The sequence below is a fragment of the Thrips palmi genome, unplaced genomic scaffold (assembly GCF_012932325.1).
Source record: "Thrips palmi isolate BJ-2018 unplaced genomic scaffold, TpBJ-2018v1 HiC_scaffold_11, whole genome shotgun sequence".
NCBI classification, from domain to species: domain Eukaryota; kingdom Metazoa; phylum Arthropoda; class Insecta; order Thysanoptera; family Thripidae; genus Thrips; species Thrips palmi.
In genome coordinates, this window is record NW_023144622.1 from 5643156 (window position 1) to 5656656 (window position 13501).

Sequence of the window (13501 nt, forward strand, 5' to 3'; positions counted from 1 at the left end):
TCGGCGGCTTGTCCAAAATTCAAGACCGGCGAACCGAGCGCGGTGCACAGTGGGCCAGAGGGCCGGTGGAGGCGGCAAAAATTTTAGACGCGTTTCGAGCTCCAGAGTCGCTAAATGGCACTCGAACCGAACGTGTGACCCCACCAATGGATTGCTCTCCGAACGAGGAATCCATTGGTGGGGCCACACGTTCGGTTCGAGTTCTACTTAGCGACTCTGGAGTTCAAAACGCGTCTAGAGTTTTGGCCGCCTCCACCGGTCTTCTGGCCCACTGTGCGAGGCCGGGCAAGGCCGGGCCGAAGTCGGCCATCCATATTCTAGAACGTCTGCGGCGCGGCTCTGCCTGACTCTGCCGGGCTCTGCCAGATGGGGAGGTGGCAGTGTGGCAGCCTGGCAGCGGAACAAGACATCAGCGCCTTCAACAGGCAGGCCTCGAATGCCGCCAATGCGACTCGCCACCATCACTCACTCATTGTGCACGCAAAGAAAGCGATATCGACGATCCATTTACGCCGTCCCTCACAGTGTCCCTCACAATCGACTCGTCATTATGTCGGCGCCACCTGTTTTCACCGGACAGCGGGCTCATTCCGCTGTCTTCTCGCAGTCACAGTGGGCCAGAAGACCGGCGAAGGCGGCCAAAATTCCGGACGTGTTTTGAACTCCAGAGTCGCTAAATGTGACTCGAACCGAGCGTGTGACCCCACCAATGGATTCCTCGTTCGGAGAGCAATCCATTGGTGGGGTGACACGTTCGATTCGAGTCCAATTTTGCGACTCTGGAGCTCAAAACGCGTCTAGAATTTCGTCCGCCTACACCGGTCTTCTGGCCCACTGTGCGTGGGTGCGAGAGAGACAGCGCACTGGCGCCTCTTCAAACAGCGGCGTGCAATCCACCCGATGTGAGTGACACCGACAACTGCGTACGTAAACAGACCCCGTGCGGTTCGGTGCCTAGTTGTTGACGGGGTGGTTCGCCTGCTGCAGCGCTGCACCTTCGGACCGGGTGGAGCGCACCGCGCCTACAGTGTTGCAAACTGCTGCAGCGTAACGAATGGTCCAAGACGCGCCGCGCGAAAAAAATATAAATCTCACGGCGGCGGCGCGGTGGCCTGCACCACGCCGACGAACGCCGCGAAATGAACCGGTCGGAGCCGAGCCGCCGCCATGCGAGCCGAGCACAGCCCCGCGTGCTCGCTGCAAGTTTCCCTGTGTGATAAAGTAGAATCAGCTTCCATTATGTCCGTTATGCAGGGTCGGCGGCGTTGGCAGCGCTAGCGTGACAAAGCGGGCAGCACTAGCGTGGCGGTGGCGTGGCAAGGCGCCGTCGCGCGCACCCATCGCCCGGCCCGGCCCGTTGGCCCTTCATGAATACTGTCAAGAAACTAGGAAACACGGCCAAGAAGACGCTTCGCTGGCTTCGCCGGCTTCGCCTGTACCAGCGGACTTGCACGTTGCACTATCTGCATACCCAAAGCAGGCGGTGCCAGGCACGCCGGGCACCGGCACCGCACTGCCAAGGACGACGCCCGTCCCGCCGCCTGCACTGTAAAGCCATCGGCTTGACGCGGAACGGGACGGGATCACCTGGCCGCAGGCCGCAGCGGGCTGATTCAGAAGGGTCGTTTTTGTCTCTCTCGCACTCGGGGGCCGTCCCATGAAGGTGCGAGAGAGACAGAGCGACGCGGGGCGGAGGGAAGGGCGCGCCAAGGGCGAGGCTGGGGACCGACAGACGGCTTCGAGAGCGAGAGAGAGAGAGGGGCTGGACTTGCAGTCGTTCGATTCCGAACGGTGCCGTCGTCGCCGCGCTGTCTGTCTCTCTCGCACTCGCGGGGCGTCCCGCCCCTCCCGTGCGGGTGCGAGAGAGACAGAGCGACGGGATGAAGCGACCGGCCCTTGGGCATCGTCCCAGGGACGCGGCCATGGCGGCCCCGGCGGCCCCGGCGCGGCCCTGGCAGTCCCAGGCTACCGGTCCGACGCATCAGCCTGGCGATAAATTTCTATCGCTGTTTGGCACAATGCACGGCACGCTAAAGAAAGGCGGGGGAGGGGGAGGGGAGGGGCAGAGGGGAGCGAGGCCAGCCGCCTGGCGAGCCTGCACACATCGCTACATGGCAGAGGTCGGGACTGCGCATGGCTGTCATCTCAACGCCTCTCTCCCTCTCGCTTTTTCTTTATCTCTCTCGCCCGATAGAACGTATCAATCGCCGGCGACGAGTCAAAGAAACAAAACGGAAACCGTTTTCAACAGGTGTTTTGTGTGCCTTCCCTTTTTTATCCGTCCGCTGAGGGCGCTTTGTTTTTCGTAGTTCACGCGCGACAGGATGTCCCCGCCACCCCACCAACCCGCCCAGCGCGAGGCTGGCATTGCTATTGCTATATTCTGTCTGCGGCGGCTGGTGAAACTCAGTTCTCGTAGCCAATAATTTTTTTCCAAGTTTTTTTTTTTTTTTTTTGAAACTCTGGCTATTACAGATGCAGGCCAGTGCAGCATCGCGCCGGACGACGCGGAGGACGTCGAGAACGCCGTAAACGAGGCAAACGACGTAAACGCCTTAACGAAGCGGAACCCTTCCGAGTCGTAAACGAGTTCTGCGCGCCGCGCCGCGCCATGCCGCGCGTTTGGACGACTGCAACTTAAGCGCTCCCCCGAGCTTTCACCAAAAAGCGCGGAGAAGAACCCTTCAGAGAGACACCGCAGAAAAATGAACCGCGGCTTTTCGGCGGGGTTTTCGCAGTGGGGGCGCTCGAGATGGCGGCGCGCTACGTAAACCCGTGCATACTACTGACTGGCGCGCCGCGCCGCGCTGCGGTTCGGAACAGTGTCCGCGCTATAGAGCCCTCGACGCTGATTGGGCCCGATGATGACTGCATGATGCTTGGCACCGACGACCGCCGGTCGCGTCCGAAGCGGGGCACCGCCAAGCAAGCCGCTGTCCCTCGGACGGGCCACTGCAGGCAAACCTGGGGCAGAAGCTCGCGGGGGTCGCGTTTCGAACGCCGCCCCGTCTGGCCGGGCCTGGCTGCCTGGCCGCCCGCTAACAATAGCCCCACTGAAGCGCTTCGGCTGCGCGCTGCGCCCGGCCCAGCCAGCCACCCCTCGGCCAGCACCGCCAGCACGGCAGCCTCGCCGAAGAAGTGGCACGTTAGGCGTCATTATGGCGACGCGGCCCGGTAACAATGGTGGTCGTCGCAAGTCACGGTGGGCGCCACACTGTCACGGCGGCCGCCACATCAAGGTTAGCCGCACAGAGGGCAATAGGACCGGTGCAGGCGGCCAAAATCCCAGATGCGTTTTTGAGCTCCAGAGTCGCAAAATGGCACTCGAATCGAGCGTGTGACCCCACCAATGGATTCCTCGTTCGGAGAGCAATCCATCGGTGGGGTCACACGTTCGATTCGAGGCCTGTTTACCGACTCTGGAGCTCAAAACGCGTCTAGCTCGGCCCACTGGTCCACTGTGAGTCGTCCCGGTGACGACGCTTTGACAGTGTCAGTAACGGCGGTCGTCACGGTGGCCGTCGACGCCCCTCCCGATATCGGCCCACCGCCCTGGCCTCGGCCTGGCCCGGCGCGCGCCGCGGCGACCGCGGAAGGGAACAGGGAATGCCCCCGGCAAGTGGCGCCAGTGGGCCAGCGCGCCAGTGGGCGATCCACCTGGCGTGCCTGGAGGGCGCCGCGCCGAGCAGGGGAAGGCCCACGGCGGGCTGCCTCCGCACAGTGTGCCCGCGCTCCGTCTCCCTCGCACTCACGGGCTGTTCCGTCGCGGTGCGAGAGAGACGGCGCCGGTTGGGAATGCTGCAGGAAACAAAGGCGCCAGGCCCGTCTGTCTCAAAGAGCGAGCCATACCGGCGTGAGGGCGAGGCAGGCCAAAGGCAGGCCCCGGGCCCACCCTCCGGCCCGCGCTGCCCCGCAAAGCTGGCGGCAGACCGTTTTGCAAAACTAATGAAGCCAAGTTAATTCGGATTGCCAGTAAGCCGGCCGGGCGAGGCGAAGGGAGGCGAAGCGAGGCGAAGGGGGCATTCCAAACTCGGGCATCGCAGTGCAGTGCCGGTTCCACCACCAATGGCGGAGCGGACAGCCCTTCCGGACAGCCAAACTCGCTCGAGGATCCTTTTCCCCCCGCGTTTATTCGCGGGCGGTTTGAGGCAAGTGTAGTCATCTGGCGAGGGAAGCTGTGGACAGAGCCCACCACACTCACCCACACACCCATGCGTTCACACACACACACACTCGCGCGCATTCATAACGGCAAACACGCGCGCACAGATTCTCCCTTTGGTCAGCGAGGCAACGGGTCTGTGAAATCGCGAGACCACTGAACGGCAGAGCGAGAAGAGAGAGAGAGAGAGAGAGAGAGAGAGAGAGAGAGAGAGAGAGAGAGAGAGAGAGAGAGAGAGAGAGAAGAGAGAGAAAGAGAGATGTGAGCTTTCATTAAACAATAAAGCGACGGCATGCAAAAATGGCCCCGCTAATGTCTCTCGCGGCTTTTGGACCGCGCTCATCGACCGTGAGAGTGATTCTGAAGAGTGGTTATTTCGTCGCGCCGTCTCCCTCGCACTCGCGGGCACCGCGAGAGAGAGAGAGAGAGAGAGAGAGAGAGAGAGAGAGAGAGAGAGAGAGAGAGAGAGAGGGAACAGCCCGCTTGACGTCAAACGCGGCGCGGATTGCACTATGGCGCGGCGGGGCGGAAAAATGGCGGGTATGCCCGCCGCCTCCTCGCCGGCCTCTCTAAAAATAACTTGATTAGAAACGTCGGGCCGACGCGCTGCGCTGCTCCGCCTGTCAGCTGTCGAACGAGTAGTTAGTTTGGTTGTGATTCGGGCGGGCGGGCCGGCGGGTGGCACCGAGGCGGGGGGCCGCGCGGAGCCGCGCCGAGCCAGTGGGGGCGGCTGAGGAGGTGGCGCGATTGACAAGTTAATTACAAACCCCAATCCGGGCCGATTGGCTGAGCTGCGCGCTGCGCGCTGCTCCCCACCCTCTCCTCTCACGAGATCGAGGTATCGAGGTCAGTTCGAATCCATCAAGACGAGCTGGAGGCTCCAGGATTACGCCGGCGATACCAGTGTACTGGTCTTCGGCGTCGTGAACGCGAGGACGGCGTCGAGGACGGCGTCGAGGACAGTGACGTGGACGCGGGGCGCTGTGTCCATCCCAGGGTCAGCGAACCAACGCCCGCGGGTTTACCCAGAACCACGGTTTACGCGCGGTTCTGGGAAGGTTCTGGAAGGTGACCTACAGAACGGGACTCCGCACTGTGCGCGGTTTATACAGTCCGCGAGCCAAACGGCCGCCCCGCTGCTATTCACAGCCGCTCTGTCTCCCTCGCACTCACGGCGCGGCCCGCGGCCGTGCGAGAGAGACAGTGTGCCGGTTTGTCTTTGTGTTAGAGCCGTAAAGGCCTCCGCATCCCGGGAAAAGAATAGACCGACCCTGGCAGGCCCGACTGGCCCGACTGGGCCGACTGGGCGGCCGGTAAGGTGGTTTGGGCTTCGAAATGAGTTTTCTCCGCACACCGCAAGAAAGTTAAACGAGACTTACAGCTTCTAACGCATTAAATTTGGGTCAATTATTTTCAGTAAAGCATTTTTAATAATGGCAGGACAAATGATGCCACCTCGAAGTGTGTAACTCAATCTCCGTCGTCTCAGCTTTTATCATGTGTAACAGTACACCTTGCAAAAAGCACGCGCTCTCTCTCTCTCTCTCTCTCTCTCACGCACACACCTCAACACAAACAGACGTACAAACGTATTTTCCCGTGTGCGAGTGAAAGTTGTGTAAGGATCCCGCACGACTACACTACATAACCACCTCTCTCTCGTCGCCCTAGACGAGACCCCACCCACCCCCATCCACCGTAACACCGTGCTTGCAGCGGACCCCCCCCCCCCCTCTTGAAGGGCTGGAGAGCGAAAACACTCACACACAGACATAGTTACATACAAACACACACAGACACACACAGGTGAGAGGCGCTAAGGGGTGGTTCGTAAATGTCACTTGACTCAGATGTTTGTAAACGCGCGTGCTGACACGTCCGCGTCTTATGCGCGCCGCCCCACTGCAAGCACTGCGAGGGCGGGGCGGGGCGGGGCGGGGCAATCTTGCGAGGAAAGAAGAAAGGCCTGGGGGACGGTTTAATGCCAACCCCTCTCTCTCAAACACACACACACACACACACACACACACACACACACACACACACACACACACACGACTTCCACGTACGCGCTCCCCCCCCCTCCCCCCGGCATGTTTCCACCGCGCACCGAGAGGGCACCACCGTCGTGGACAGGGCCTGTCGTCCGCGGAGCGCACGGTGTCCACGTCGTCAGTGATAGCGGCGACCTCGCACGCCAGCGGGCCCCCAGTCCTCTCTCTCTCCGTCTCTCTCGCACTGTGGCGCGTCGCGTGGGAGCGAGAGAGACAGAGAGAGACAGGGAGCGGCAGGCTAATGGTGTAAGTGCGCGTGCCATAAATCGTCACCACGTCGGTAATGGGTACGGCCATCGACGCTAGGCCCGGCGTTTCCGGGCTGCAGACCGAGGCCGCCCCGCCCCGCCCCACCCGCCCCGCCCCGCCCGCCCCTGCTGGAACAAAGCAAGTGCGCCGCGCCAGCTCAGCACGGCTCAGCGCCTGCGAGTGTAGGCAACCGACGCTCTGGAGTGCATTCGTGTTCGGCGGGCCTGCCCACCCCGCAGGCGTCCTCACCCCCGCACTCTGCGCCGCCCTCGCGAGCCTGTCTGTCTGTCTGTCTGCCTGTCTGTCTGTCGGCCTGCCTGTCCGTCAGCCCCGGATCAGCCCAAAGACCACCAAAGACGCCGGTACAACCCGCAAACGCAAACACAGCCCGAACGGCGGCGCGGCCGAGGTGCGAGCGAGCGAGACACATAGTAGTAGGTAGTGGTTGGCGTGAAGCCGCAACACATATACAAACAGCGCGCCCACAATGTGAAGGGAAGACCTCGCGGTCCAGTGATGTGAGGGAAAGCGAGGGGGGAAGGGGCGGGGGGGGAAGCATCGGGCCCTGGCGGCCTCGCGAGAAACCGCCACTATGGGCTGGCCGTCGTAGAGTCCCAACGCAGGATGCGCCAAGCGTCTCTATTTATTGATATTCGGATTGGGATTGGGACGGCACAGGCGCCCCGAGAGGGCGATGACGGTACCGGAGGGAGGTGGCACAGACGCGGCCAAGAGAGAGAGAGAGAGAGAGAGAGAGAGACGCGGTCTCGTTCGGCGCGTTCGGGCTATGAGGTTTCGCTTTCGCTCCTTGGCAGCATCCTTCTGCTGTCTGCCGCCTCTGCCGAGTCGGGGGCAATTTCGCCGCCGTCTGGCCTGGCCGTGCGGCCTGGCTCACCGTTTACAGCGTGGCGGCGGGCCTTCGGCTTCTTCGGCTGGGGCGCGGGGCGCGAGCGAGGCGCTCTGCGAGGGGCCCCAGCCGTCGATGGATTGGCGAGGAGCACGAAGTGTGTCTCTCTCGCACGCCGGCGGCACGTGCCGAGAGTGCGAGAGAGACAGAGCTAGGTGGAACTGCGGCGGCGTGTTTTGGCTGGCGCCTCCCCCTCCCCCTCCTCCCCTCTACTACTCTAGTCTGTTTCCTGATCACTCTCCGCCGAGGACTGGCGCGGCGGGCAGGTCTGCCTGCATGGCCTGCCTGCATGGCCTGCATGCGGGAAGCGGAACGACACCGTAAACCCTCCGCCTTTATTGGCTCCTTTCGCGGGAAAAATATTTTTCATGAAAACGTGTAAAAGTGAATGCGTGCGATGGGGAATTTTTGCGAAAATAAGGACTTTGCCGCCGCAACGGGGTGGGAGGCCACCGTGGCGGGTGAGCAGGTGCCGAGGCCTAACAAGCCACCCGACTCAATCCGTCCGGTGCGCTATCTCTCGCAATGGCGCGTCCCGTTCGGGCGCGAAGAGGATGAAGCGACTCTCTTCGGGATCGCTGCGTGGAGGACGCGGAGTACGCCAGCTACGCACCTGTTGAGGCGACGACCCCGACGACGACGGCGACAGCTCGTAGTTCAGGGTCACCTGCAAAGACACACCGAGGTTAGAGAGTCACACATGACATGCAACGGCTTCCTCTCGTCGCTCTGTCTCTCTCGCACGTGAGGGTGAGAGAGAGAGAGAGAGAGAGAGAGAGAGAGAGAGAGAGAGCTGCGAGTAATCCAGGCGTTGGTTCATTGGACAACGTGGGGGTAGAATGAGAGCAAGGTCTGCGCTTTCCAAGTTATGGACGACCGTTATACAGGCGACGCTATGAGGTCGCGACCCCGCGGCCGAAGCGTGGGGCTTGGGGGCGGGTCACCTTGCCAGTGTATCGTCAAGGGAGCGCGGAAGGGTGGCAAGGTCGCAGCGACGACCGAGTCGGGGACAATGATCCGAACACCAAGGGCAGCCTCCATGCCTAATTCACCACCAATCAAGGGCTTAACACCTGGCGAGCCACAACAACGCTCTCTCTCTCTCTCTCTCTCTCTCTCTCTCTCTCTCCCTCCCATTTTTCATCATGCTCGTCGCCATAAATTGTCCAGCAGCGAAAGTAATTAAGCGGTACACACAAGGGAAGAAAAACTGTTGTGAATAAAGTATGGGCGGCGCGAATGGCACTCGTGCGAGACAAGCGCGAGGCGAGGGGCGAGAGACGAGCGGCGAGTGTCGATGAGGTGTCGAGAGAGAGAGAGAGAGAAAGAGAGAGAGAGAGAGAGAGAGAGAGAGAGAGAGGCGTGTGTCGTGGCCGGAATACGACGTGCAAATGGCTGAAAACAGTGTAAACTGAGCGGGGCTGTCACTGGCGATGCCGCCCCATGGCCGCGCCTTGGCCGCGCCACGGTTTACTTTCGCTCTACAAATGTTTCTCGGCATTAACCAAATAATGAGGCGTCGCCAAAGCCCCGTCGTGTCCCTACAAAGTGGGGCTGGCGCCGCACCAGCGTGGGGGAGGGGGGGGGGACACAGGAGGGTGCGCTGAAGAAAAAGGAAAGAAAATACTCAAAATCAATTCCGTGACTGCCAAAATTTGGTAAAATGTCATCTTTGAAACTAATAATTAAATTTGTTTTTTGTTTTTGCGGTGACTCTGGGCAGGCTAGCATGAAGAACGGCACGCGAAACGAGAAAATTATGGGGGGGGCGTAAATCTACGCGCCACTCGGAAACAATACCCGCGGAGGGCTTGCAGCGCGCTGCGAAGGGCATCCCGTCTCTCTCGCACTCACGGAGCGTGCCGTGGTCAGGGATGCGAGAGAGACAGATAGCGTCACGCAAAAACAAAATTCGCAGAGCGGTGACACAACCCTTACAAAGATAATAGGCCTGTCGCGTTTTTGACGAGCCGAGCACCTGAGCGTCATTGCGACAGGCGGAAGAGAGGGGGGGGGGACGCGCGTGCCGCACTGGCAGAAGGACTGCCAACCCCTGGAAGTTTCTATTAGGGAGAAGGACAGCGAAGAGTCATGGCTTTGGCCGGCTTTTGCACCCTCCACAATGTCTCAAACGGTGAATATTTTTAAATATTTGTGGGTGAGAGTGCCGTGAAAACAGGGTCAGGTGGGCGGTGCGGCCGGCGGGTGAAAAGTTTACTCGGCAGCGAGGTCGATAGGCAATCACGCGAGCCGAAAAGGAGGCGCGGGACAAGACGCCGGCGGTGCGCGGCGGGGCGGGGCGGGGCGGCCTGCGTATTAGCCTACGGGAATCACCGTTCGGGACGCCACCCCCTTTCCCCTTCGCAATGGCAGGCATGTGTAGCATACACAACAGTGTAGGGCAAACTATCGGCCCCAGTTGCTTTACTACCTCACGGGCCTCACGGACGGCCCCGAGGCCACGCTTACTGAGCCCTGGATCCGGCCCCCGAGGGACTTCCCTAATTTTACCGCCCGCCCTGCATACGCGTGGCCACGCTCCCGATAAAATCGGGAAGAAAAAAAGCAAAGAAAAACGTTTGGACCAGCGGGAGTCGAACCCGGGACCTCCGACGTGGGTGTCCACCTCCCAGCCCATTCGGCCACGCCAAGTCAAGGGTCCGCGGGTCAGCGCGCGCGGCGGCCGCCCCTTGTTGTGGGCCGACGAGTAGTCACTGGGGAGGGGCGGTGGGGGCACCGACACATCATTAAAATTCATTGCACATATTTCGTTGGGGGGAGTAATTTCGGCGTGCGGCGTGATGGAGGGGGAGGGGGGGGGGAGTAGTTACGTCGTAACTAGCGCCGGCCTTTCGGAACAACCGACCGGGGGTTGCGGTCGGACTCATTACATCCAGTTTCCGAAGCAAGATCCGGCAGTCCGGCATAAGGCCGCGTCGCCGGCGGCGTCGTTTTTGACCGCTCCTGGCCGAGCCGCCTAGCCTAGCGCCCTGCCACCCTCGCCGGGCAAATAGACGCATAGCAGTGTAGCGGCCGTAGCGGCGTGGCACGCATTGTTGATTTCCCTCGCCGCTTCAGATCACGCCTCAAGAGTTGTTGGTCAGGGGTCCAGCAGGCCGCCCCAACCCCAAGGCAGGCCGGGCAGCCACGCGCCAGGGTGCATTTCGTTTCGGCGATTGAATCAGTGTCGTCGCGTTGGCCATGCTGGACCCAATTAGAGACTCGCAAGTAGCTTGTCTCGCTCTGTCTCTCTCGCACTCACGGGGCGCTCTGCGGCGGAGCGAGAGAGACTCACAGCGAGGCCGGTGTGGCCGCGGACGCGTCCGGGCTCGGGGTGTAAACTCCAGCAGTTAGCAGTGGCGGCGCCTTCCCTCACAGACTGCTGCCTGCACCTGCACTGTCAGCAGGCCACTCATCGCTCTGTCTCTCTCGCACCCTTCCGGGACGCCCCGTGAGTGCGAGGGAGACGGAGTCGAGGGCACTGCGAAGCAGTGCTCGTGCACTGGGAATCGCGGCACACACGGGCCGCTTTCCACCGGCAGAGTACGGTCTCGAAGGCCACCGGGCGGGGCCGGGGCAGTGGCAGCCGAAATTCCTGTGATGAATTGATTATAACTGGATTGGGCTGGACGCCGGCCGGTATGCGCGCGGAGCGTTGGCGGAGCGCGGAGCGGTGCGTACGTGTCGGACGGGGAGGCCACTGGACTGGCGGGCTTCAAGCTGCCGGACAGGCAGACAGGCAGGCAGAACCAGCGGCCGTGGACAAGGGGTGAGTGCGGGTCTCGCTGCTCAGTTTGTCACCCGTTTCCAGGACGGTTCAGAATGTTCGGGGCTCTCGGTCCTGGAAACGAGTTTCGGCGGGCCCAAGACGCCGACGTAAGACCAGTTCGCACCTGGTAGCTTGCACACTGAACTACATAGTACCGCTGGGCAATGATGCCCCTTTCCCCGCAGTGCGTTTCAGGGAAAAAAAATCGGCGGCAAAAAGTGGCAATACAAAAGTCTCAAGGAGACCCGCCGATCAGCTTCGGTTTTCTTATGGGAACCGGGCCTTAATCCAAAGCTCCCCCCGCGCAATTCGACAGATTAGTGGGTTCGTATTGGGCTGGCCCCCCCGAAGTGCGCGCGGTTTCTGGGTACCCGTGAGAGTCCAGATTCAGAGGCCTTACCTCAGAGGGGGCACATTGGGTATTTGAACCCGCGACCCGAGTGCCGAGTCTAGTCAAATCCTCTACCCTGACCGCTCAGCCCCCGAACCAGCTTGTCGGCGGCGATGTCGCCCAAATCCTCTTGAGCTGCCGTTCGAGAAATCTGGCCCCCAAAAAAGGGTACCTTTTTGCGGTCTCGAACCCGGGACCTGCCGCTTCCCACATCATGCTCTTTAAACCCCTGAGCCACCGGGACGCCATGGCACCCGGCCCGCCTGCCCGGTACTCAATCTTCTCTGGAAAACCTCCCAAAGCAATTGGTCGCCGAAAAAATTGTGTATACTACCGGTCCCGAACCCGGGACCTGCCACTTCCCGCAACATGCTCTTAACCACTGAGCCACCGGGACGCCATGGCTCCCGGTTTGCCTGCGCTGGTACCCAATCTTCTCTGAATATACCTCACCAAGCTATTGGTCGGCGAAAAAATTGTACGTATTACCGGTCCCGAACCCGGGACCTGCCGCTTCCCAACACATGCTCTAAACCACTGAGCTACCGGAGGACCATGGGGCCCGCACTGCCAGCGCTGGTACTCAATCCTCTCCGGATAGACGTCAAGAAGTCGGTTGCCGTTGGCGAAAAATTTGTTCATGGTACTAGTCTCGACCGCAACACACAACACGCGACGCTCACCTGCAAGGCAAACGAAAAAAAACAAAAAACAACAAAAACAAGAAAACATGAATGGCACTATCTCCAGACGGTCGTGTGATGTATGCGGCCGCCATTACACTGTCTAATTCCACATGCGAAAAGTGGAGTCGGACGGGCCGTCCAGGCGGCAGGGCTCGGCCCACTAGGCGCAACTACTAGGCCTCGGTCTCGGTGGACGTGTGCAGATTAGCCCAGAGTTATGGCAGGTCGCCGCGGGGAGCGGGAGCAGCGCCCAGCAGCGCCTAGCAGCTCCTCCGCGGCTACAAATCCACTTTATTTATCACTTCCCCTGTATTATTTCAGGTGTAACACCCCTGGATCGCGTTTTGTTGTACGGCCCCTACATGCCGTTTGAGCGAACGGAGTGGCGGCACACTGTGGGTAAAGGTGAAAAGGGGGGAGGGGCAGGGTGGCCTTGCGCACAAGGGAGTCCGATGGTGTCGCAAGAGGTAAGTACAGTATGTGAGATCGCGCGTGTGTGATAATAATGCTGTTAGAGCTGTGTGAGTGGTGTGTGTGAGGTAGTGTTGAAGAGGGTTAACAACTTGTTAAAAATAAACCCCAGCTTTGTTCATTAGAACGCCCACAGCGACCTTCTTTATAGTTTTTTTCCGTCGGCCCGCTTGCGTTGCAATTACCAATCCATCACGAATCTAACTCTCTCGTGTCGCCTACTAATTGCATTATTACTAAAACGCTGCGGTGAAAGCAGTAAAAACGCAAACTAACTTTTTGGGGGGTCTTTCGTTGAAAAAGTAAATGAGACAGGTGTCGGCGTGCTTGGAGGACGGGCAGCAATACCGTACGAGAGCGGTGTGTCCGAGGCTTCCCGCGCAATCAGACTTCATCCCTTGCGCGCTTTTAACCCTGGCCAGAAAGTTAATAAGCCCGCGAGAGATTGCGTTTAAACAGCGAGGAAAACAGCAAAGCCCGCTCGCCCCAAACGTGGCCTTGAAAGTGAAAACTAACGCACGTTCGGGATAACCGCCCCGAAACGGGCTAAGAGTGCACACCTGTTGTTGCGCACCGACCCCTGCCGGCCGAGAGTGAGATTTCGAGGTCACGGGGTGGACGAACTTTTGAAGCGGTTTAAACATTTACAAAGTTGTTCGAATGTGAAACTCCAAGCTGAATGAAACTGCTGTAAAGCACTAATTGATTGATTTTCATTGGCCGGCCCGGAACTGCCCGCCCGAAGGCGCCGAAGCCAAGAATTGGCAGTCCCGGCGTCTGCACAATTTGGCGGGAAAAGAAGGAGTGGGGGT

The 13501-nt window shown here is 60.2% G+C and overlaps 1 protein-coding gene across 2 annotated transcripts in view; it reads right to left on the reverse strand.

The window, feature by feature from the left end:
- Positions 1–13501, reverse strand: part of LOC117639654 (RNA pseudouridylate synthase domain-containing protein 2-like) — a 161581-nt gene that overhangs the window by 78910 nt on the left and 69170 nt on the right. For both annotated transcript variants that reach the window (XM_034375523.1, XM_034375521.1), the window contains exon 2: positions 7986–8039. In XM_034375523.1, coding sequence (XP_034231414.1) covers positions 7986–8039 — 54 coding nt within the window. The remainder of the gene's footprint in view (positions 1–7985; positions 8040–13501) is intronic.